This window comes from Delphinapterus leucas, chromosome 4 (assembly GCF_059928025.1).
Source record: "Delphinapterus leucas isolate spDelLeu-1000000601 "Yukka" chromosome 4, BTC_Dleu_Yukka2, whole genome shotgun sequence".
NCBI lineage: Eukaryota > Metazoa > Chordata > Mammalia > Artiodactyla > Monodontidae > Delphinapterus > Delphinapterus leucas.
In genome coordinates this window covers 23,071,599-23,098,284 of record NC_143132.1, presented here as the reverse complement: position 1 = coordinate 23,098,284, position 26,686 = coordinate 23,071,599, and the positions used below count along the sequence as shown (strand labels likewise).

At 34.8% G+C, this 26,686-nt stretch overlaps 1 protein-coding gene across 1 annotated transcript in view; it reads left to right on the top strand.

Moving 5' to 3' along the window:
• The first annotated feature begins 11,476 nt into the window (after positions 1–11,476).
• Positions 11,477–26,686, top strand: part of NCAM2 (neural cell adhesion molecule 2) — a 177,888-nt gene continuing 162,678 nt past the window's right edge. Inside the window, exons 1-4 of the mRNA XM_022574728.3 lie at positions 11,477–11,902; positions 15,673–15,879; positions 17,814–17,957; positions 24,373–24,510. Of these exons, the coding sequence (XP_022430436.2) occupies positions 11,785–11,902; positions 15,673–15,879; positions 17,814–17,957; positions 24,373–24,510 (607 nt within the window). The 5' untranslated portion in view covers positions 11,477–11,784. The remainder of the gene's footprint in view (positions 11,903–15,672; positions 15,880–17,813; positions 17,958–24,372; positions 24,511–26,686) is intronic.

Here is a 26,686-nt window from a genome sequence, read left to right as displayed (position 1 = left end):
AGTCTGTCTCCCATTAGGTGGATAGTAGCTCCCAATTATATAAGATACCCCTTCCTAGCAGGGGTATAGGACATAGGGAACATGTGAGAAGGAATGGGTGAGAATATGTTCATCCAATTTACATCCTAATGGCTCTGTGAATGCCTGTTCTTAGGCCTTCTCTGATACCCCCATAATTTTACAACTCTTGTGACTGAGTTTGCCTGATCTGGTGTTCAGAACCAGTTAAGTGGCAACAGCGTTGACTAAGAATTTGACGGGTGGGCATCCCTGGTGGCGCAGTGGTTGAGAGTCCGCCTGCTGATGCAGGGGACACAAGTTCGTGCCCCGGTCCGGGAGGATCCCACATGCCGCGAAGCGGCTGGGCCCGTCAGCCATGGCCGCTAAGCCTGCGCGTCTGGAGCCTGTGCTCCACAATGGGAGAGGCCACAACAGTGAGAGGCCCGTGTAACGCAAAAAAAAAAAAAATTAATAATAATAATAAAAAAATAATAATTTGATGGGCTTTTTTCCTATGTCCAATGTCAGTCTGGGCTCCTTGGGGGTCAATTGGAGTGCCAGTTTAGGAGCCCCCTGGCCCCATCATTCTTCATCTATTTGGACCATCTGCCCTTGAGGATAGTAACCAGGATCTGCCATTTCCATCCCCCTTCGAGGGAGTGAGGGCATTCTTCCTTCCAGTGTCCCTCTTGTTTACATATGGCACACTGATTGGGTCCTGATTTCCTTGGCTTGCTATCCCGGTGATTCAGGGGTCACTCACTGGAGTCGAGAGTGTCCGTGGGTGTTTAGTTCAGATTTCCGTGTCAACCAGTTGATATTGGAGGGCAACAGCCATTAGGCAGGCTTGCCTCTGGGCCTTTTTATCCTCTGACTTTTCCTCCTCTACGTCTCACTTACTAAACACGTGGTAGGCAACCTCCACCAGGCAGGAGATAGGGGTATCTGGCTGTATTTTCAGTTTCTGAAGTTTACACCTAATGTTGAGGGCAGTTTGGGAAATGAAATACTACCTCAGGATTGCGTTCCCTTCCAATGACTGAGGGTTATTAGTATAGAATCAGAGGCATTCCTTAAGGCTCTCTAGGAATGCCGAAGGGTTTTCCACTTGTTGTGATTGATTGCCTTTTTCTTATTCCAACTGACAGGTTTCTTTCCTGCTGCCTGGATTCCCTTTAGGATCATATTTTTATAATTGGGCAGCCCCTATTTTCCACCCCTTTCTCCATTGTCTCAATTGTTATCTGGGACTGCTTGATTCTCTGGTCTGAAAATAGCATGACCTGCATTGCTTTTGTTCTCTTTGTCTGCTTCCTCTTGGGCTTTTAAAAGGATTATGGCCTTTTCTTCCCCTGTTAGGAGTACATTGAGGAGGCTCTGGATCTCAGCCCAGGTGGGGCCATGGGTCTGAAAGATTCCCCTAATCAGATTCAGGAACCCTTTGGATCTTCCCTCAACCCTTTATTATGACTCTTCTAGTTATACAGATCAGAAGTGGTAAATGACAGGTATCTGTGTGAGCCCTTCTTCTCCATCCAGAACCTGCCTCACAAGGAGTATTTTCCTGGCAGGTTGTTGGACACTGGCTGGTAATGAGTCCCATTTCATATACTTACTGGACAGGGTTCTGGGAGAGGGGACTGGTATGGAAGGGACCTCTCGGGCCTGTGACCCAACTCAGGCTATATGAAGCAAATGGGTATGGAGGGAACAGTAGGAGGAGTGCTAGGGAGGAGATCAAGAAGGTCATCAGGGAGCAGGTCAAGCACTGATGGAAGGCTTAGTCTCCTTTACTATTACCTCAGTGGAGGAGAGCCCACATCCCTTTTAAAGGCCTGTGCTCTGATAAAAGACCATAAAAAAACTAGACATAGGGAATTTCATCCCATTACTTTTGTCTCTGGCATAGCAGGCCCAATTGCAAAATGATGATATAATTTAGAGATCCAACTACTGAGGGGACAGTTGGAGTGATTTGTTGGCATGCAAATCCTACAAAATTGGATCCAAATAGATTTTGGTTTGGGAAATTTGGAGCCAGCATTAAACTGTGAATTGATGCCTCAACGACCAAAAAAGGAGGCATCCAAGTGCCCAAACCTTAGCCATCGTCCTGCTGAAGCTTGAGCATGTCTGTAGTCTAGTGGGTGAACGCAGGCAGAAGGGCCACAGTCAGTCCCATCTGGGTTGTCAAAAATTTGTTACCAATCCCCTCCCCCAAACCTCCAATGAGTTGATCCTCAATAAGGGTCCTTCTTCTTGATGTTGCTTGTGCAGATAGAAGAGATCAAGTTTGGTTCAGAAACAAAGGAAAGCTTTATTCTTTGATCAAAGAATGTAGAGGCGTGAGCTCATGCTCTAGAGCACACACTCTTTGCAAAAGGCCGTTGGTGGGGATGCTTTATAGGATTCTTGTCAGCAGGGGAGGGGATGGCATTCTTGCCGGTTGGGCACAGCTGTGTTGCTCAGGGCACTCCAGATCAGAGTGCTGGGTGCAGCATTTCTGCACAGGGTCAGCCAACTGAAGCGTCAGGTGCAGCAATTTCACACTGGGAATTCTGGTCTGAAGTGCCAGGTGCAGGCCTTCTGCACAGGGTACCCTATGAACAGGTGAAATTAGACTAAGCACAAAGGAAAAAAAAGGTTAGACTTCATTGCACAGATTCTATTTTTATTTCCCAGGAATTGTTGTGGGCTTTGCCGGTATATGTACTCTGGTGGAGAAACAGATGTGTGAACAAAATTGAGTATATGTTAATTGCTACTGGGAAATAGTACAGAAACTCAAAACAAACAACCTTCCTCAGTTTTACATTAATTTTAAATAAAATAGCAATAAGTTGACTTGAACAAGGGAATATAAAGTTTTTATAAATTGCATATATTTATATAATTGCATATGAAGAATTTCTGCTTATTAAAAATTATAAAATACTTATTAACATACATCACTGTAATATTTTAAGTGCTCTAAGAGAAAATACTGCAGGATTTTACAAGACATTGAAGTGTGTGGTTTACTGCCTGGAGGAGGACTCATAAGTCTTTAATAGAAAGTAATAAGCATGCCCTTAGAGGAGAAAAAGGAGAAGGGCTCTATTGAATAAGAAAAAACAATTCAAAAAGAAATAGGAAAATAGAGCCTATTTGCAGAGTTTCTTGATATTTAACTATTGTGTGTGTTTTGTTTTGTTTGATTTTTCTCCCATACTTGGAATGTGGCAGGAAATAAAGTTGAATTAAGTCATATCCAGCTTGTTAAATATCTTTCATGACAAGTGTGAAAGTTTGGATTTTTTCCTACTCAACGGGAAATATATTGTACTACGAATGATAAACATGTTGGATTGTCACAACCCAGTGTTGACCACATTTTAATGTGCACATGGAACTGTTGGGGGTCTTATTAAGTTATAGATTATGATTCAGTCAGTATGAAATAAAACCTGAGATCCTATGTTATAAACAAGTTCCTAATTGAAGTCAATGGTTTTGGACTGGCAACTACATTCTACATAGCAATGCTTAGCACCTGGAAGCTACTTAATAAAAAAAATCTTAGGCCCTACATCAGATATATTGAATCAGGATTTTCAGGAATGGGGCCAGAAGCAAATAAAAACAAAACACATGCATACATAAACACACACACACACACACACCCTCAGATATTTCTGATAAACCCATTACCTGACCTTGTTCAATTTTACAGATCACTCACTATACCAGGCTAACAGTGGTGAGAAATAAAACTAAAGCAATGAGGATGCAAAACAAAAGCAGATTTGAGAGATATTTAAAGGAAGAATGAGTTGAACTTTATGAGTTTTCTATTAGAGGCAAGAGTGAGAGAACTTTAGATATTTCTTTTTTTTTCTGGCAAAATAGATTCAATAGATAATAATAGGATAATTTACAGTAAAGATTAAGCATGGGATAATACAGCATATCTTGAGTTTTAATATGCTGACTTTGAGAAATAGAAACTTTTTTTTTTTTAAGTAAAGAGGCATAATAGCTATTAGCAAATATGTTTCTAGACCTCAAAAATGATGATAGGGAGATAATACACATAAATACACATTCTGTCTATAATTAATATATAGGAGATGGAATGGTGAGCAAATAGAAGCTGACTTTTGTTTGACGGCTTATAATAGCCCAGATTATACTGGGCATAATTATTTTTTTTAATGAAGGGTATAGGAAGTAGTTAAGATCATAGACACTGGGCACAAATGGCTGGATTCAAATCTGACTTCACCATATACATTGGACGAGTGACCTTTAGTAAGTCCTGACACCATTCTTTGCCTCAATTTTCTTATCTTTATAATAGGAATGAAAATATCTACTTAGTAGGACTGTTTAAGGATTAAATGAGATATTTTAGGGACACTGCTTAAACCAGTGCTCTGCATATAGAAAATAGTATTACACATGTGCTCAAAGTAGAAGAAGGTATACAGAATTCCAAGAAAATAAAATAAGTAAAAGATTACTAAGAAACACAAATATTTAAGGTATATGTGGCAAAAGAGGTGTAACCAAAAAGACTGAAATAGAAATACCATAATCAGAAAAATGAGTTGAGAATAAATATGTAAGGGATCAAGGAATGGGACCAGTAAAGAACAAAATAATCAGCAGTATCTCATCCTTTATTAAATCAAATGTAAAAAGAAATCTGAAAATTGTTATCGGATTTGAAAACTAGAAGTTTGGGGTTGACCTTAGGAACAGCAAGCTTGTTAGTTGAATGGAGAATAAAGAGTAATTTGTGATAGAATAAAAAATGGGGACCTGGAGTGTTCTTTTTTTCTATTTTTTCTTTCTATTTTTTCCCTTTTTTTGGGCGGAAATAATATAATGAAGCAAAGTAGAATATACCATAGTAATTTGAGAGACAAGAAGAGGAAAGATGTTTTTTCTCTTTATATTATTTGGCTGTTCTGTTTTCTTTTTCATTTGTTTCATTTATTATTATTATATATATTTTTAGGATGGGAAGCTGTAGTGTCTATAGCTTAACAGGAAGGAGTCAATAGAAAGAGAAGCATTAAGGAGGTAGACCAGTTGCTCTTAAAAAGGCCCACGTGATCTAGCAACTGAGACTGTTTTCCTAACTTCGTACAGGAAGATTGAAGACAATTGAGTTCAAATACGAAAAAAGTACAATGATGAAAAGGAATTATACTAAAATGTTTTAACTTTTTGTCTTGGTAAACTTAGGTGAAGCAATTTATTTAAAAAATAGCTTTTAAAAAGAAAGTTATTTATTTTTTTGGCTGCGTTGGGTCTTCGTTGTTGAGCGTGGGCTTTCTCTAGTTGTGGAGAGCAGGGGCTACTCTTCTTTGCAGTGCGTGGGCTTCTCATTGCGGTGGCTTCTCTTGTGGAGGAGCATGGGCTCTAGGCACGCGGGCTCAGTAGTTGTGGCACACGGGCTTAGTAGTTGTGGCACACGGTCTTAGTTGCTCTGGGGCATTTGGGATCTTCCAGGACCAGGGCTGGAACCCATGTCCCTGCATTGGCAGGCAGATTCTTAACCACTGCACCACCAGGGAAGACCTTAAAAAATAGGTTTGATCAAATGTTCACAGTCGTCAGAGTTCCTAAAACATTTGATGATGGAGTATTTCTCTCTTAAATGTTCCAAAAGTTCTGAATTTTCTTGAACATTGTAGCAATTAAAAAAATCAACTAGATCACACATAGACTGTTTTAATATATGGACATGAAAATTTAATAATAAAAAGTGAGTAATTAATAAATTACATACATAATTTTCTTGAAGTGGGTACAGTTTAAAAGTGGGTACAGTTTTCAATGAAAAAATGAGGAAATCATATTCATTTGATATAATCAGTAATTTATAAGAACGTTTTATGAGTAAGACTCTTTGAGAGTTTTTATAATTATTAGATATCTTAATTCTCTTAACTCCCTTGATGTGGAAGCCAAGGGAAAAAAATTCTTGCTTTATAAATGTTACAAGTCATCCTACAAAAATAAATCAGTGCCTTATCTGTGCATGTCTGTTAGAATTTTAAGTGAATTCAACTCTGCTTTGTGTCAGGCATGTAGTAGACCAATTAAGTTGTCAGTTTTAAAATTTCTGCAGGTGATAAACTGGCCACTTTAAATGCCACTGTTAAATATTGTATCAAATTACAGTGGGCTCTCTAGGTCCCTTGATGGAACTTAGAAATGCCAAACACTTCATTCTATTTATATTCCTGTAAATTAAGAAAGTCCCCTTTGAATATCTGCTATTTAATCTGCATGCTTACTTAAATTACAAATATTAATTTAAGCTTTGTTATGATAGCAGTTATCTTTGTTAAAATGTTGTCTATGTTCTATTTTGAGAAGTAATTTTCATTTATGATATAAATTATGGCTCCATATTTTTTCCTCTATTCCTGAAATTCTTTACGTTGGTGATGCTTGTTTCACTGAAGCAGAAAACCTTAACATCTTTGACTTTTTCCCTTTTTCAGTAATGTTCTAATTGATCCAGAGATAACTCCTATTTTTACTTTTTTTGTTACATCCATTCCTACCTTTCCATGTTCTTTGCCACCAGCCAACTCAGATACTCATCATAACATACCCTAAATTTTCCCCTAAATTCAATTTGTCAGCCATCCTATCTTCTGACTAATCTTTACTAAATGCCAATTTTGTCATGTTGGTTTCTATTTATAAATAATTAATGGACAAAAATTTAAGTCCAGAAATTTTACCATGGCATTTGAGATCCTCCAATGTATTTTCAAAACTATTTCTCCAATTATATTACCAATATTCTACATGAGATCAACTTCATCTATATTGATCTACTAATTATTCCCTGAATATTCCTTGAACTTTTTTGCCTTACCTGGAATGTCTACCCTCTTTCTGTCCTTTTATTACAACATCTATTCCAACTTTTTTTTTCCAAGTTTTATTGCCCTCTATGCAGTATTCTTGATCATAAAGCTCATAATGGTCATAATTGATAAACATCATCTTGTTTTGTCATTCTTCTTTTTATGTAGTGTTGTTGCCTTACCAAATAAATTAGAAATACTTTGACATTAGGAATTGTAACTTATTATTTTTGTATACCATAGTATCTAAAAAGAGTGATTTGAAAAATTTATATATTCAATAAATACTTACTGATTTTGGTAAACAATTTTTAATTTACCCAACTATACATTTAAGGTTATTATTACATATATTTCTTTGAGGATAGTTCAAAAAAGACAGATTTATCATGCCTCTAACTTTTCATTCTATGGGTTTAAAATTATTTCTTACTTTAATGAGAATCTCTTGCGGAGATACTGACTATCCAATCCCAATTCTAATACAAAAATATGATTTTTTGATTGGTTTTAAGTAATGCCATCATTTAATCAATAGTGTTGCTAATATCAAGTGATTCAATCTATATAACATTATATCCTTCTCAATTTTCTTCAAAGTTATTATATCTATTCCAAATACCTAAGAAGAGTAAAATATCAAAATTAGATTTTTCAGCATCAGTGAATGCCATTGTATTTTTTGAATTCCACCCAATCCTATATAGAAATTTTGATTAGAAATATTTAGTATCTTTTTTTCTAAATGACGTAGAGGCCCCACATCACATCCACTTTCATTTGTTGTGCCTAAATTGAAACATCGAAATGAATGAAAGATTAACTGGATAGATATAAATATATCAGTCCTGCCCAGCTTTCTCTGAATACAATTTTTGGCATTAGAAAATTATTTCATTTTCTTCTGACATTTGGGTCCAAAATGAGTCTGTTGGAGGTGGCCACAGGTCAGAAATGATCACAAGAAATGATGTTAAATCACTAGAGCAATGATTAAGGCATGACCTTAAATTTTAGTTCTTCAAGTTTTTCCTAAGCACATGTTTTAATGTATCTGTAGAGGTCAATTAGAGCAAATCTAGCCTTTGGGAAATGTATTAAACTAGAGAATTATGTTTTCTTTTTATTATATACTTTTAATCCCTGATTTATAGCCATGTGCCCTGACACCAAAATGCCCATAAAAATATGGTCTTGATTAATGGGTGAATTGATAGTTTGTTCTGAATAAAAAAATTGCCAAGTATTTTAATATAAATTAATTAATTTCAAGCTTAATTTCATTTTATTGCAATGAATGTAAGTTATTTATTATACCCATCAGCAAATCTGCGTAAAATTGTTCAGAACTGTATTTGACTTTTAAAATGCCTACATCTTTCAAGTTTTGTCTTTTCTGTAAACTCAAAAGGTCAAAGGTGGGAATTACTTACGTAATAATTGGCAGACATTTCTCAAAACCTCTGATATCTTTAAATTCAATTTAAGTCAATGAAGTAATTCCAAAATTTTATATTGTCAGTACTGTCAGTGCTCTGTACCTAGTGTACAATAAGCTCTTGGTAAGTGTTTGTTCACTATTCTGCCATGCATTTATATATTATCAGTTTAGGAGAAACAGAAGTGAGGGTGATGAGCTTTCACTTCTAAAAATTCACATTTAAATATAGTAGAGAAGTGAATATCATTAACAACAATGTACATTTCATTTGTTTAGTGAGCATGTCTCTGGATCAAAGATATTTATTTGTTGATATTATAGATGGAACTATCCAAGAATGTTTTGTAAATTTATTGATATTTTAGTTTTATTTTGAAGATAGAATGTAGCCAGCGATGGGGAGATAAGAGAAAGGGAGATGAAGGGAAAGGAAATATTTTGAGCAAACACACATTGGTGAGGAAGTGTGCGTCAGTGGGGAAGCGGGGGATGATTAATTGTAGCTGTCTATAGCCACAAAAGCATTAAGGAGTAATTGGAAATAAACTTGGAAAAGTTAGTTAGTTTTCTTTCTATGAAAATGTGTATAATATTGATAATTAATTGGACAAAGCAAATGCACTTTGAAGATTTTTGAGTAGACAGGTAAAATTGAACAGTTTTAGAAACGTAGGCTTGCAGCAGCCTGAAAAAATGCTCCCATGGGAAGAAAAGTTGAAGAGATAAACGTCAGAAAAAGAAATATAGAATCTGATACATCACTATCTCAGAGTAAAAGAAATATCTCAGGTTAAAATTAATGAGTGCTTGTATTAGGGAAACAGTGTTGGAAATAAACAAGAATGCATACAAGTAATGTTTCAGAGGTTATATCCAAGATTTTACAATTGATTGGTGATGAACAAAAATGGAATAGTGAACAGTGAGCAATTTTTGGTGGAAGGGGAAGGGTTTAGTTTGCACATGGAGAGTTTGAAATTAAAATATGCTATCCAATTGAATGCTAGTTGAGGATTAGAAATTGCAGGATTAGACTTTGGGAAAGCACAGACTGAAGATCCAAAGAGAAAAGGAAGTTGATGCCATGAAATAAGGTGATGTCTTAAAGGAGAAAGTCAGAGGAGTGAAAAGAGAATGAGAAACTGAATCACAATTCCCTTTTTTCTTTCAACAGTATAACCTCTTTTCTGCCTCTTTCCCTTCTATCCATAAGTATGAGTAAACTTTCCCTAATTTATAAAATCCCTGACCACATGCCCAGAATTGTGGATCCCCAAAACCCTGTACATCTTTATAGATTCAAGTTTCTTAAGAGGACAATCTCAAATTCCTTGACTTTTTCTGCAATTTCCCTCTATTGTCCTCATTACACTTAAACTAAGTTCATCAAGGGGATTCGTTACTTCTCAAAGAAAAAGGCCTCTTCTGTCAATTTGCACTAGAATTGACATTGTTTATAGTAGACACTCTCTTGTTTCTTCTAGTTTTCTCCTTATTCTTTCTGAATTCTTTGCTCTTCTTTACATGTTTTTCTCTGAAATATTAGACTTACTAGAACACTTTTTGAGCCCCTATAATGTGCCAGGTACCCTCTGAGTGTTGATGAAATTATCAATAAAAATAGGACCAAGACCGACATGAGAGAAGATAGCCATGCAGCCCATCCTGTTTCTCAGGGAGGTTTCCAGAAAAAGAAGGAATTCATCAGTCAAGTATGGGACGTTCAAGGAAATATTTTAAAGAGCTTAAATAGCATGTTTGACAAGTTTTTCTTGAGAAATATTTTCTTCTGTTCTCATGTTTTTTGATTTCACATTTTATTTCTTTAAACATTGTCAACATAGCTATGTTACATTCTTAGTCTAATTCCCTGTTTTGAAATTTCATGGGTCTATTTCTTCTCTAGGTTATTTCAACTAATTCTTGCTCACAGTGCCTTATTTCACCGTGTATTTTATAATGTCAGAATGTGAGTTTAGGTTAAAGAGAGGTTCATTTATGAAAATCTTGGGGAGTCTGGGCCTATTAGATAGCTCTTCTGAATTTTCTGAAGGGCTTTTATGTTTGCTTCTGCCACTTAGCTGTGAGCCCTACATGTGAGAGTGCTTTTTAATTTAATTTTCAGCTTGGGGTTTCCCAAGGAACATGTATCTACAATTTTAAAATCCCAAACCTGGAATATGGCAGAACCATGGTTAACCTATTTAAGAAGAAACATTTGTCCGTTACACAGGCCAGAAAAGACAGCTCTCCTTTTCATTCTCTTTTGTCAGTAGGCTAATTTATTCTATACCCTTCTTATACTAAGGGTGAATCTTATCCTGGTCTAGTGTTTGGTGGTATTCTGTAGCATCCCCTCTTCTAGCCAAGCTTGGATCCATTCTCTGCAATCTGTGAGCCTTTCAGTTACTATGATCCACAAATTCCCAGTGTAGGCTTGTACTCTAGTTTTTAGATTTTTCTTCTTCTTTTTTTTTTCTTTTTCCCTTGAGGCACCATTACTTTCCTGAAAGGTTAGCTATGTATTTCGGGGGGAAAAGGATGGTGGAACAGGGTTTTGGGGAGTGGTAACACTATCTTGTCCACCATATTATTAGAAATATAAATAGTTTAATTAATGTTAAAACATAATTTTAATTATCTTCTAAAGTTTTAGGATATTCTGCTGTTTTATTTCAAATTTGACAACAAACTTTTTGAACATCTCCTCTATTTTATTGCCATTGCCCTGGATACTTCACTTAACTTATTTATCATGTGGAAAAAAAAAAAATGCTTATTCCGCTTTCCTTATGTGGTAGTATTCCCTCTCTTCCCTGTGTTTGTCTCCTTTTTTTTGTTTGTTTTTTGTTTTTGCGGTACGCGGGCCTCTCACTGTTGTGGCCTCTCCCGTTGCGGAGCACAGGATCCGGACGCGCAGGCTCAGTGGCCATGGCTCAGTGGCCATGGCTCATGGGCCCAGCCGCTCCGCAGCATGTGGGATTTTCCCCGACCGGGGCACGAACCCGTGTCCCCTGCATCGGCAGGCGGACTCTCAACCACTGCGCCACCTGTTTGTCTCCTTTCATGGAAATATTTTAGTAGGTAGTCAAAAAGTATTTGACTTAAATTTTTAATTGTTGTAATAACAGTGTAGGATTTACTCTTTTTAAGCAAGTTTACAAAATTTGAGCAAAAATTTTACATAGCTATTGTCAAATCTGGTAGTACACAGAATGCCTAGTCTGTGAATATGGAACAGCTGTCTATGAATTTGATCATTTTCTTAACTAAAAATTTCAACATAGCTTGAATGAGTCCTGTATTTGGTCTGTTTGTAAGGTGCATAATAATATAATGTATATAATTTGTTAAATTGTATTTTACAAAACTTTCATTTCTCTTTACAGGTAATAAAAGCATAAGAGGGTAAATAATTGCTATTTCAATCATGTGGTATAGACACCATGTATTAAAATCTTAGTATCCATGTTTAAAACCATAATTAATTTTACTCAAATATTTTTTTCAGCTCTTCTTCAAGTGACAATTTCACTTAGCAAAGTAGAGCTTAGTGTGGGAGAATCTAAATTCTTCACATGTACAGGTATGTATTTCTACAAATATTTTCAGATAACTTGTTTTATTCTTTATTAATATAATATATTGACTAAATTTAAGTAGTTAAATGTCAATTTTCTAGAAATAAAATTGTATATTATCATTGGGCTTATAATGATTGGAAGAGTGTTAATGAACATATTTTACATATTAAACACTGAATTTTATTTGTTGCTTTCAAGTTACTAATTTTGACTACTAAATAAACTAGATTATTTATTTTGAAAATAACATCAAATATAGTGTATTCATGATAACTTTTACATCAATTTAAATATTATTTCTATCTAAATAGTAACCTTAGTATGAATGTAAATGTTATAATTTAACCATTTTCGTAAATATGCTATGAATAAGTTAGATATGGCACCCTGCATTATAGTTTCACTTCAATGAAAAGTTTAGGACAAAGCATATCACATCCTTCCTTATGAAAAGTAACCTTTAAAAAGTAGATATTTAATCATCAAAGGTTTTGCAAGATTTTTGTGACTATTAATTAGAGGTATTATATATCATAGTGCCTATGGGAAATTATTATGGACCTCATCTAGTTTAATCATGCACATGTAGAATTCTTCTAGAAGATATTAACTACTTAAGCAACAAATTCCTATTCAACATATTGTAAAACTCACGAATGAGCACATTCTACTGCTGTTTAGATTCATCGTATTCATTTTCATCATACAAGTCTTCATATATAAAGTTTTTCAAATATTCATTTAGTGCCAAAATTTAAATTCATCATATTCATTTTCATGCATATAAGCCTTCATATATAAAGTTTTAAAAATATTCATTTAGTGACAAAATTGCTTTTTAATATATTTTAAAATTGTTTCCATTCCTGATTATACTTAGCAATTCAAAACTGGATTAAATAGGCATTTCTGACATAAAATGCATTATAAAAGTTGTCTTCAGAATGGCATGGCTTATTTAAATTATTATGACAATTAAAAAAAAGAAGCAGTTATAATAACATATCTAAAAATAATATCAGATAATATGAACAACTAATTGAGGCCATGATTCTTCACATATTTGCCTTCTTAATAAAGGTCTGAATTGATAGGTCTTGTTGACACATGTTTTTATATATTGGCAAATATAAAAGTAGAGAGTAGGGGAGAGACTAGTTCAACATCATTTACTATGTCAGTACAGCTTTGGCATAAGAATATAGTTCATTGTTTCTAAACCCTATCCATATTTTATATGCACAAATGCACACACACAGCTCAATTAAATCACAAGATCACAGAATAATGAAATAGTTTAAAAATGAATTGAAAAATAAAATAAAATTGTATTATTTTCTTGGATTTGCATTATCTTTGTGATATAAATTATATGATGTATATAATTCATAAGGTCAAATTAAGACATAATTTAAAAGTACGAATTAATGTCATTCAGTGGTGCTGAGTTTTGCCCTTAATAATAAGGCAGAACAATTAAACATTTTTTCCTTTTATATAAAGACGTATAATCAAGAGCTGTACTGTTGTCATGGAAGTGGCCTTATTTATCTTAAATACAGTAGTAAAACAAAAATCTAAAAATAAAGATGTGGGAAACCAATGCAAATCAAAACGCTTGCATGTACTTTTCTATCACAATGGTGACTATGTTGATATGATTCTAAAGTTTCCTGAACACAGACATCTAAAACTCAATAAAATAAATATGTCTTAAAATTCAACTAGAAGTTAGTCATGTTACTGACCTGGGTTCCTGGACTCTTTAATCAATAGAAATTGATAAGAGGCCAGAGGGGAAATTCAGGCAGGGCTTTGTAGGGACTCTTGATGCAGCACAAGGGAGTGAAAACAAGTAACAAGTTCCCTTACTCGCTCCCTGAGGTGGAGTGAGCTGATCCCTTAAATGGGATGAGGGTAATGGTGGATCAGTCGGTCCGGTTGGTGGGCTGGCTTAGGTATAGTGGTCTGCCCACCCGCTTGGTGGTCTGCCCACCCCCTTGGTGGTGCTGTGTGCAGGAATCACGCATAGTTTGGCATAGTACCACGCTTTTGCTCCCAGCACCTCAGATGTAGCAGTTGGGATTTGGCCTTTTTGTATCTTGTTCATAATTTGTCCCAGCTGGACATGCTTGCAGTTATTTTTAGTCCCTTATAGTTTCTTTGTATATTGTTGCGCCAGGAGAGGTTTGTTCAGGTGCAAGCTCTGCAGCAAAGTGTCCCAGGTCCCAGGACCCAGCCTAGTTCAGTCATACCCTCACAGAACTAAATAAGAATGTGTCATGTATAGCAAATGAATTTTTATATTACATTTTCAAGAAAATAAGTTTAATGCTACTTATTAATTAATCCAAGAGCCCAGTCTTTTCAGTAAAATAACATGCAAAGTTTTATTGGAAATTATTATTTGAGTTGCCAGAAAAAAGAGAATTATGACTGCTCTATGAAAATACAGAATAAACTCTCCATGAAATTTTATTCCATATCATTAAGAATGAAAATGTCCAAAATATTTCACAGAATATCCTGCATAATTTACTGTATAAAATGAGGTTTTCTATTGCTGAAACTTAAAGTAATGCACATTTAAATTATTCTTCTGTAACTTCTCGATAGAGGAGGGAATTAAAACAAATACCTCCCCCAAATGAATTATCCTGTAACTACTATGGTTTTATGGTTCTGTTCAGAAAAACTGAAGATAACATAACTAAGATTCATTTAAGATTTAACTAAACTTCTTTCATACTTTTTTCTCCATCATGTCTAATTTGATATAGGAAGGAAGACAATTTGTTTCTAAAGCCATATCTTGGAAAAAAAAAATGAGAAGGAATAATTTTCTTATAAAAGGTCCTGAAGATGTTATATAACTTTATGCATTTTCTCCTGATACTGTTGAGTTAATAGTTTATGCTGCTTCCACAAATTATCTCTCAAGTAATTAGGTGAAATACATCCTTTTGGTGACTAAAAGCAAACACAGGAAGCTTCAGCTTTTACAAAGAGGATAATAACCAAGATTCTGAATTGGAAAACTTAAATAAATGTTTACCCTGTAATGATTTGGTTGTAATTGCCTAGCACTATAAGTATCATTTCAATGCATTCTAATTATCATATGATTAAATAGTTAACAGTTTTAGATTAAAATGGTGAAGCTACTCATCTCAGTTGGGAAAAGAGAAGATTAGGGCTCCATTTAAAAAATGGTCATTGGCCTTATCTATACAAGTTTAACAACTTGGGAAATTAATTCAAAATTCTGTATTAACAAAAGCCAAAGTTTATTTCATAAATGATTTACGTTGTTATGAGCTCTGCTGTATCGGGGAAAAAGTGCTATTTCCTGACCCTAGCAAAAAGAATTGAGCAGGTGAAATCACGTTAGTAATCGTGTTTCTGTTTCGATTATGCCTATTAAGTGGAATTAATGTTGGACTCAGCTGCCAAGGCACTTTCAGTACTTGTGTAGTAATAATCCATAGATTTCCGTGGTAAAGTTTACACTCTCATAGCTTAAATACCATACTGGAAGTTTCCTCTGGGTTTTGTTACTCAAACGAGATTGAAACCTCAATGTTGGATAAATAAGGATAACATGTGTGCTAGCATTTGTGTTTACTTTCGATATTGTAAGATTTTCAGACTTCCAGTCTTCCATTTACATTTTTTTCTAAATTGTTAAAGTTGTTACACGATAGTAAATGCCAGTGTCAAAACAAACACTTGGAACATATTTTCAAAATTTCTTTTCCATGGCTCTTTGCAGCAGTTGGTGAACCTGAGAGTATAGACTGGTATAATCCTCAAGGAGAGAAGATAATTTCAACACAGAGGGTATCAGTGCAAAAGGAAGGTATTAGATCACGATTAACCATCTACAATGCAAATATAGAAGATGCAGGGATATATCGTTGTCAAGCAACAGATGCCAAAGGACAGACACAAGAAGCCACAGTTGTTTTGGAAATTTACCGTAAGTCATGTATTTATAAGTTTTATTGATTGAAATTATACGTTCTTATAAAAAATACAAATTAAAATGTACTTAACAATAGAAACTAACACTCATTAAGAACTATGTGATGGACAATGTGCTAAGACCTTTACAGATATAAGCTTATTTCTATTTTACCACAGTACATCTCTAAAATAAAATCTATAATAGGTTATAGTGGATTATAAATACATAGATGGAGCCAATTCTGTTGGTTAAATAATATAGATGAAAATGTTTTAGTTTTTTGATGCCGTTAAGAATCTGTTGGGTAAATAGAAACCAGTACTTTATTTAGTGATATAAAATTTATTGGGAGTGCTATTTTTCACTTTCAAAAAAAAGGATCATGACTAGAACAAATAAAATTACCTATGTGATAACAGTGACCAATCTAGAATGAGAACTGGGGAAGGGTCAGCTGACAGGCTTTAGACAGAGTAAAAACTGAAAACTCATCTAATGAAGAATAACATCTAACCAGATTCTTCAACTCCAGGCATTTTTAGTAGCAAGGTTTTCTACACTTACACTTCATTTTACGACTTGAGATTGATTGCTTCCTACATTCCTTTCCAACTTCTCACTTTTAGGAATTGTTAACCTGTTTAGGAACACTGAAGCTCATTGACTCCCAGGGTTTGAAACCAGGCTCTATCACTTACACCTGTGGCCTTGAGCAATCCTGTAACCTCTCTGTTTCAATTTCCTCATCTATAAAATAGATATAATTGTAGTACCCACATCATACATAGTTGCTTTGAGGACTACATTACCTCATGCTTAGAACTTTGCCTTACAATTAATTTGTAGTAGTTAGCATTTCTACCAGTGAAAAATTATAAAAAGTTTTAGAATATTAGCTCATAAGACATCTCTTCCTTATAGCTTTGTTTTTGTTATTCTAGAAATAGCATATGGGGTAAAAAGGCCAAAGCAGCACCAGAGCAAGGCTTCCCTTAGATGAGTGGGGCAATCTGTTGGAGTATTGTTGCCCTCATTTTTCCTGATTTGACCTCTTTTTTTTTTTCTTTTTCCCTCCTGTTAGTTTCTAAGCTCCTCAAGGAAAGATGTTTTACTTATTTATATGACCATTTACTGTACCAATTTCATAAATAACAAATAATTAAGTTGAAATCATCATTTCATAGACTAGTATCTGGAAAGAAGTGTCCTTTGAAATGATACAAAGGAAGATCCCTAGTGCTTTATTTGTGAAGGTAAAAAAAAAATGTTTTTTCTTAGCAAGAACAATGAATTACTTTTGTGAAAATTTCTCATCAAGCATAAATATCCATATTCATGCATTCATTCAGTACACTTATTGTATGTCTACTGCATGGCAGACAATATTCTAATTCCTAAAGACATTAGTGACTGAAACAGAAAATATCACTGGCCACTTGGTGCCAACATTTTAGTGTGTAGAGACAGACAAAAAGTAAGCAAAAGCTAGTGCTTAAATGCTATATATATATGCTATAGAATTCTATAGGAAAGAAATTAAGCGGTTTACAAACGTAGGGAGATGGCTATTTTATATGTGGAGGTTGAGCAGAAATTTGAAGGAATTTAAGAGAGTGCAAATGCCCCAGAATGAGAACAAATCTGGAGTGTTCAAGGAACTACCCAAAGCAGCAGCTAGGAGGAGAGAAGAAAAATTGGGATCAGAATTGTGGGGCAGACTCCAGTTCATACAGGACTTAGTTTGGCATTGTAAGGACTTTGGATTTTATTCTCAGTGAGTTGGAATTTATTGGGTAGGAGAATTAGATGATCTGGTTTAAGGTTTTAAAGGATCTAGATTTACCTAATTATTTTATTACAGCATCAATAAACACGGATTCTGAAATATGCTATTGGAAGAAATAAGCACTAATACTTGTATGGTTTGTTTTACTTTCTTCATACAGAAAAACTCACTTTCAGAGAAGTGGTGTCTCCTCAAGAGTTCAAACAAGGAGAGAATGCAGAAGTGGTTTGCCGAGTCAGCAGTTCACCTGCACCTGTTGTCAGCTGGTTGTATCATAATGAGGAAGTCACCACTATTTCCGACAGTTAGTATTTTGGTAACTCTCTAAGTTATATGTTCTAAAAATATTGCAATTTTTTAAAAGACTGAATCTACCTAAGTAAATATAGCAATTAGATTGTTTGAACCTAAGCCTCAAACAACTGTTTTGTGAGAACCTCAGAGCTCTAAACTAGAGGTTGGCAAACTATGGCCCTCAGGCTAAATTCAGCTCCTCTGCTGTTTTTTTAAGGTGTTATGAAAATTCAGCCAAACCCAATTGTTACATATTGTCTATGGCTACTTTGGGAACAAAGCTGAACAGCTGTGACACAGATGGTTTGTCCTACAAAGCCTACAATAGTTATTTTCTGAAGATTACAGAAAAAGTTTGCTGACTCCTGCTCTAGATCAAGAAAAAATTATATACAAACAGTTCAAGGATACTAAACAAATAAAGGAATCAATCCTGATCCATTGAAATTCTACATATTACAATTCAAACAATCCCATGGGCTTATTATGTGTAAACTTATAATAATATCTATATGAATCCTATTTATTTTTCTGTCACTGTTCTTTCAAAGATACCTACATATTCTAAATATTATGATAAGATGAATATGGATAATAGAAAGAAGAGTACATTCATTTCAATTGTCTTCATGATTTTGATTCAGACTGAGCTGAAATTCCAGAATAAAATGACATCTGAAATTGATGCATGATTTGCTTACATTATGCTACTTTATCATTGTGAATTGGGAGCATTTTCGATTTAGAATATTTTTCATTGCACTTACATTGCAGAGAGGTACAAAATAATTGAATCTTTTAAAATACTTTCTATCTTGGATGATTTTGTTTTGTGTTTCTAAGAGATGAAACTTCTACAACATAAAGGAGAGAAGGCAGAGGGTTTCTGTTTTTGAATATGTACAGAGAAAGTATCATGATGATGATAGTAATTTTTTTTTTAATTTTGAGAGAATTTTTCTGGACTTGGCATTTTCACTGCTTGTCAGTTATTTACTAAAACTCATTTTTCTATTATAGTAAGTTAATGAGATATAATACTTTATTTCCTCTTACTTTATTTTCAGAAAACTGCTTTAGGTTTTACTAATAAATTTCATGAGTAAATTGTACAGTATATTTTATGCTTTCTTCCCCTCAATAATAAAGAAAAGTCAATTCTTTCATAGCAGTTAAATGACAATGTCTAAACATTTTCAGATTACCTACATCTTAGGCTTCAAGTGTACATCTGGTTTACTGTAAACCATAATTACAAGATGGTTTTGAAATGAGTTTTATTTTTTAAAAGACAGTTAAATCGATGCTGACTGTAGGCCTCTGGGCAGAGAGTGTGTGCAACAGGCACTGGCAAGGTCTTGACTGAATGGGCCCAGGGCATCAATCAGCATCTCCATCTTCCCTGAGCAGATGATCCCCCCAGTTAAGTAGCCAGATGGAATTCAAGCCTAAAGACAGTTCATTCATTGGCATCCATGGACACTGGAGGTTGCCCTATAATATCTACTTTTTGTAATTTATTTGGGGATAAAATCTAATGATTAATTGTCTGAAAAAAGAAAAAAGACAGTTAAATCCTCAAAGCAAAGATGGATGGTCAAGTACAGTGCTGATGGAGGAGTGATGCTTCTATGCTACAGCTTACACATTTTTCCCAGTATCCAAGGATGAAATGCTGTGAAGTTGGAATTCTATTACGGCTCTACTCTTTCCTTGTCCCTAAAGCTTCAAACAACTTTTCTAACTGCTCTGTACCTAATTCGGATTCTTCATCCATAAACAGTAAATTACTATATGCATTTTGAACAACGGTTTGAGTTTTAGGTAAGATAGGCTCATAAATATTTGTTAACTGAATGAATAAAATATTTGACTCTATATCAGATTCTCAATAAATAACATTTATTTTTCTTGTTCCTTCTCATTGAGCTTTTAATTCTTGGGAATCAGTTAAACATAGAAACAACGCTGAGTTGCAGGAAGGCAAAATAGAATTTTTTTAAAAGGACGTAAAATTTGTTCTGACTTTGGGATGTAAAGGATGTAGGGGAATTGTGAAGATGAACAAACTTTTCTAACCTTTTAATATTTGAGAAACTTGCCACATACTTCATTATCAAACACTTTTTACATTCATAACAGATTTATAAGAAGTAATATTCTTCAGATTTTTATACTTTATGTGATCCTTTTATTAAAACTAATGAAATAAGATTAGGTTTACAACCATGAAAGGAACATATATGGGGATTTAGAATAATGCAGTGTGTACAGATAACTTTCTGAAGCCTTAGTGTGGCATAGGAATAAAGTTTAAAGTCTCCATATGAAACAATGAAGGTTTGAAAATGTCCATCTTATTAACCATGCTTTTGGTAGCAGCTGTGTGACAAATATGCAGAATTAATGTTCCCACAGACTACTCAAAGTGGAGGTTTACCATGTTGTTTGTTGAAAGGAAATCCATATGCTAAAGAATCCAAGTATTTAGGGAGTAAAGGTGACATTTTGTTATAAAAGTTGAATATCCTGACTTTTAGTCTCAACCCTGATGGAAGGATATGCTATTGCAGTTGCCATTCTACCTCAGCCATTTTGAAAGTTATCTCTGAAACTTCCTAAATGTTTTGAGCATTTTCTAATGAAGTACCCTTTTGGCACCAAAAACTATGGGTAAAATCATCTTGTTCAATAACATTTGTATGAAATCTACTTCCAGTATAAAAAGTCATTCAACAGTTATTGAACACTTAGTATATTTCATCTAGTGTACTAGAAGGTGGCGCTTCATGGTTAAAACCATGAACAAGTCCACTACCCTCAACATATTAATAATCTAGTGGAAAAAATCAATCAATGAAAACAAGGTATATTGAGGTATACGATAAGGAAAGTGCAGTGATAGAAGATGATAAAGAAAGAGCACCTGAACTAGTTAGGGCAGAGGAGAGTGTTCAAGGTGCCTGCTGAGAGAGAAAAGCAACCCTTAAAGATGAAAAGGGATTAGCCAGCTAGAGAATGGTGGGGACTTTTCAAGAGGAGAGGACACCATATGCAATGGCCCAGAGGTGAAAGCATGAGTGGCACGTTTCAGAAACTGAATTAAGTTCATTATAACTAGAATTTATGAATAAGTACAACTAGAACACTTACAATAACTAGGATTTGTAAATAAAGACTAATAAGAAAGGAAACTGGAAAAGAAGGTTGAGCCAAGTCAATATGGCCTTGACGTCTCTATTGAGAAGTTTAGAATCTATCCAAAGGTGACATCACTAAAGGGTTTTAATTAAGGCAGTGACATGACCTAATATGTATTGAGAAGGATATCAGTGCTTCAGTGAGGAGAATGAATTGGATGAGAGTCAAGGCCAAGCTCCAGGCAATGAGAACAGTTCAAATCCAAATGAAATAATTGCTGAGGGAAAAGTAGATTCTAGACTAAGAAATGATAAAGGGAGAAGTGATAGGATATGGGTTTGATTTGACATGCACACTAAGAGAGATGGAGAAGTCAAAGATGACTCAAGGAATTTGCCTTGGGCAACTAGCTCAATGTAAAGACCTGTGAAGACAGAACTGGAGAGTACCGTATGAGAAATTTCAGGTGGAGCTAGTGAGCCAAATTTTAAACATGCTGAGATTGAAGTATCTACAACCCTTCTAAGTTCGTACATCTGGTTGACTCTTGCACAATTTTGGAATCACAGAAATCATCTGATCTGAAGAAAAATTGTGAATCATCAAAATATAGGTTGAAGGCATAGGAGTAGATGAAGCAAACCATTCAGTGGCTGTGGAATGAGAAGAAAAGGGGACTTTTAAAAAATAACCTGCTTAAAGAAACATAACGCTTAAAGAAACATAAAGCAGACACCTTATTGTGTATTATTTGATTTCATTTATTTTCTTACTGCAATAATGAAAATGTGGATGTCTGTAAAACTGAGATAAATAGATCATCTCTAATAGTTAAATAGTTCCAATATCCATAGTTATGTGTGATTGATTGAAGCAGTGCTTTCTTCAAATGCTTTTTGTAAATACATATTAATAATGTTCTTTGGTTTGAGAGTTTGCTAACAACATTCCATGGACTTTATACATATACTTAGAATTTTTAGTTAAGGATGTTACATATTTTAGTGAGTTAGAAAATATAATATTACAATGATTTAGTTATGACTCGTTGCATCCCTCTCTAAATTTGAACTTTTTAATTCATCCAGTTGACCCATGAACAACACAGGGGTTAGGGTACCAACTCGACATGCAGTCAAAAATTCAAGTATAATTTATAGTTGGTCCTCCTTATCCGAGGTTCCTTCATATCTGTGGTTCAGTTCTGCATCCTCAGATTCAGTCAACTTCGGATTGTGTAGTACTGTATTTACTATTGAAAAAGATTCCCATGTAAGTGGATCTGCACAGTTCAAACCTGTGTTGTTCAAGGGTCAACTGTAATTGCTGCTCATTCTAATTTCCAGCAACACACTTGAATAGTTTTTTTACATTTACTTTGAAATATCATGCATTTTTAAGAGTTCTGAGTTATTCCGGGACTTAAGTTATATTTCTTGCAGATTGCCTTTCTTTCTCTCCAGTCTCTTCTTTGGTGAGAAAATTTACCAGGGGAAAGCATCTGCATAAACATTTTTGTATCTCTTCTTAGCGTCACTCAAAAGGTGAAATAAATATTTTGGGAAAGTTTATACTTCCTGGGCTGAAAATTATGTATCTGTAGCCTTGTAACTGGTATTTTCTTTCTGAGGTAGCCTCAGAATCTACACATTTCCATTCCTTATTAACTGTCTCTTAGGCAATCAATAACCACATGCTCACCTATTTTAATGACCTTCTATAGTCTGATAACTTCCTTATTTGTATTTAAAACCCAAACTTCTACTTTGACTTAAGGAATTGCTGTGAAAAATGAACCCCAAATACGAATGGCTTAATGTCATAGCAATTTATTTCTCACTCATGCAAAGTCCAATTGGCAGCAGGGGGAGAGGCAGGATTCTACCCTTCCATCCTTTCAGTGATCCAGGTTGAGGGAGGCTGGACCATTTTCTCATGTGGCTTCTGTGTTTGCCCTAATACCTCTATTAAGCCAGCAGATAGGGGAAGAGCAATAAATACTGGAACAGTCCCCAAAAGTAGCTTTAACAGTAGATATCCAGAGGTGGGTACCTTAAATTAATGACATTTCTACCTTACCAAAAGTCCCAAAGGGGTCAAGGATGTTTTCTCTTATTCATCAATGTATCCAAATACAGTACCTAGCAAACAGATGATGTTCGATGATATCTATGGATGAATTGATTAATGAAATTTAGGATATTACATTTTTAACATGTTTCAAAACAGAACTGGATATGAGAACATTCTTTACTTGATAGGAAGGGGAAAGGTGTTAAGACTGCAAAGACTGCAACAAAATTGTGATGATTAAAAACTGAGCCAGGCATTATGGAAAATACTGTCAGGCTGAGATGCTACTTAGGCTAGCCAGGTTATGGCTAATGCATGCCCTATAATCAGCTAATGCATGCCCTATAACAGCTTAGTTTTGTATTTATGCATGTGCATATACTCACACATAAAATGGAATCAATGTAAAATTAATGAAGTCTAATCTGTTCCTTCCTAAAATGGATTATCTTGCATTTAGAAAAAAAATCTTTCAAATAAATCTGAGTTATGACCATTTCATATGCCCTCTACATGACTTGAATATTATTATATATTTTAGCTGCCTTCTCAGGGTATGTGCAATTATTAGTTTAATTATTGTGTGAGGAAGGATATTCAATCAATTTTCTAACCCTTTTCCTTACCCAGGTTGCTACATATTTACAGTCAAAACGTCTTTGTGTCTGCTATATCTGATCTCTCGGCTTTGTTCTTTTGTGTATTATTTCTGCATTCAAAGTACCAAGGGGGAAATAATAGCCTAACCATTTTATGTGGAAATAGAGTCTTGAATGTATTTTTTTTTTTTTTTTTTTTTGCGGTACGCGGGCCTCTCACTGTTGTGGCCTCTCCCGTTGTGGAGCACAGGCTCCGGACGCATAGGCTCAGCGGCCATGGCTCACGGGCCTAGTCGCTCCGCGGCATGTGGGATCCTCCCAGCCCGGGGCGCAAACCCGCGTCCCCTGCATCAGCAGGCGGACTCTCAACCACTGCGCCACCAGGGAAGGCCTTGAATGTATTTTTAAAAAAAAAAATGTGTAACCAGGCAGTGTAGAGTGGAAAAGTTGAAGTCATGAAATTATATTTTACTTTCAAATTTGAATTTGTTTGTTGATGAAAAGTTTGATAGTGTCAGACAAGTTCCATATTTTAACACTTAGCAATTTAAAGCATGTTGGACTCTACCTTCAATTACTGATATCATTTCCTCCCCTTTGCTTACCTTACAGATCGGTTTGCTATCTTAGCCAACAATAATTTGCAGATTCTCAACATCAATAAAAGTGATGAAGGTATATACAGGTGTGAAGGAAGAGTGGAGGCTAGGGGAGAAATTGACTTCCGTGATATCATCGTTATTGTTAATGGTAAGCAGATAATAATTAGTATGTATCTTTGTGTTGCATTTAGCAATATGTTTATTAAAAGGGCAACCATGTAAACTCAGCACTCAAGACTTCCCTAATGAACCTCTTCTATACCTAGAGGAAATCTCCTCAGCTCTAGGGTAGCATCTGTTACATTGTATTACAGCCTCAAGGGCAGGAGGACTTATTTAACATTGTCATCCTCCTTTACAAAGAGCCTATAAGGGAGTAGTTGCCTTTTTCTGGCTTTGTAGTTGTTGAAAGTATGTCAAATGAAATACAGTAAAGTATGATACTAGATTTTACTTTTAAATTACATTAATTACTTGCTTCAACTAATTAACAGTATTTGCAAGTTTTACCAAATTAAATAATTGAATACATAGTTACCCTTTGAAATATTAATTATTATTAATATTAGTAGCTAAGTTTATGACATCAAGATTACATCTCTTCCTCCAAATTTGGCTTCTTTACTCTGTTGCATGCCTGGGTTAACATGACATTCTGTGAGGCAGAAGATAGATTAATGTTATCCTAGTTATCTCCATTTTGGTAATCCAATGTGTCACCAAGATGTGCACTGTATTTCTTTAACATCTATCAAATATACTCTATTTTCCCTACCATGCTTTCCATGAGTGATGCCCTTTCCAATTCTTTTGTATTTTTCTTGTGTGGCTGTAAGTTGTTTGTTTTCTCTACTCTCAATTTCACAATTCCAACTTTCTGTCCTATCAACCTTTCAACACTTAAAATTGTCAGTGTTTCCCATTACCTTCAAGACAAAATAAAAACCACTCTTCATGGTATGGGAAGTTTTTTATGATCATCAGCTACCTTCTCTAACCATCCGCTCATAGGTAGCCCGTGCTTCAGCCATGTGGAAATACTAGTAGTAACACCACACAAATGCACTTTGACTTTTTTCTTCTGTTTTAAAATAAATTAGAAATAACCATAATCACAGGGTTCTAGAAGCAGAATGTAATTTGTTCTTTCTGGAATAGACAAAATATGAATTTAAAGAGTTAGCAATGAGTTTTCTATCACTTAAGGCTGGGAAGGGGAAACATAAATCAGTATCTTCTTCCATATCCTATGCACCTCCCACCATGACCTATCTCTCCAGTTTCTTGAAGAGACTGGAGATCAACACCAGGAATAGCATATAGAGCTAAAAGAGTTATTTGTTTTTTCCTTTCCTGGAGTGAAGGTATTTTAACCACAAAATTCATGCTGAAAGGTAAAGAGAATTAATTCACTGAGAATTTTTTCTCTCCTTCTCTAAGTCTATAATTAATTGAGATGTATGGATAACATAATGGAATAGACCAGATGGTTATTAGGCAGGTGGGTAGAAACTGCACATGCTCATGGGTGAGTCCAAAGTGCCAGGCCTTCTGAGAGAAGACTTTGAGAGCCCTTTTTTGGTGTGCAGAATCTGGTATTTATCGAGTGCTATCGTCGATGGAAGTTTTGGCCTTCAACCCAAGCGGAAGATTTCAGTGCATGAAGAATAGGTTTAAATATGGAGATGAGTACTATGTTTGTAACTGTATCTATGTATCTATTTTTATATCTATAAGTATTTCTAATATCTTTCCCTCTTTATTATGTACAATAAACAAAGGTAGCTTACAGTGGCTATTTAGTTTCTTCAGTATTGACTTAACCATCTACTGTCCTTTGTTTCCGAAAGAATCTAAGGTAGGAAATATACGTGTATTTTGTCACGGGCAAGACCTTGTGCTCAGTATGCTCTTATGAAAATGTGGGTTATAATATTAGTTAATAATATAAAGTTTTTACAAAAGGACTAAGTTTATAGGAAGCAGTATATAAATATGTACTATGCTGTATGTTATATATGTATGTATATGTAAAATTATGCATATATTTTTACACTAAAACATTAATTTGAGTCTGATGTGAAAAAGGAAACGTCATCTGGCAGGTGTAGCATATTAAGCCTTTATTATCCATTCTGCTATTGTAATTTCTACTTTAATATAGTTATAACATGTTCTAATCTATCTCCACACTAGATTATCTGTGAGTGTTTAAATGTGATTACATTTTTCTTGAAGGATTATTTGGGTATGAGTGGGTTCAATTAACAAAGTTTGAATCTTCAAGTCTATCATGATCTGCATTCAATCTGGAATATTTATTT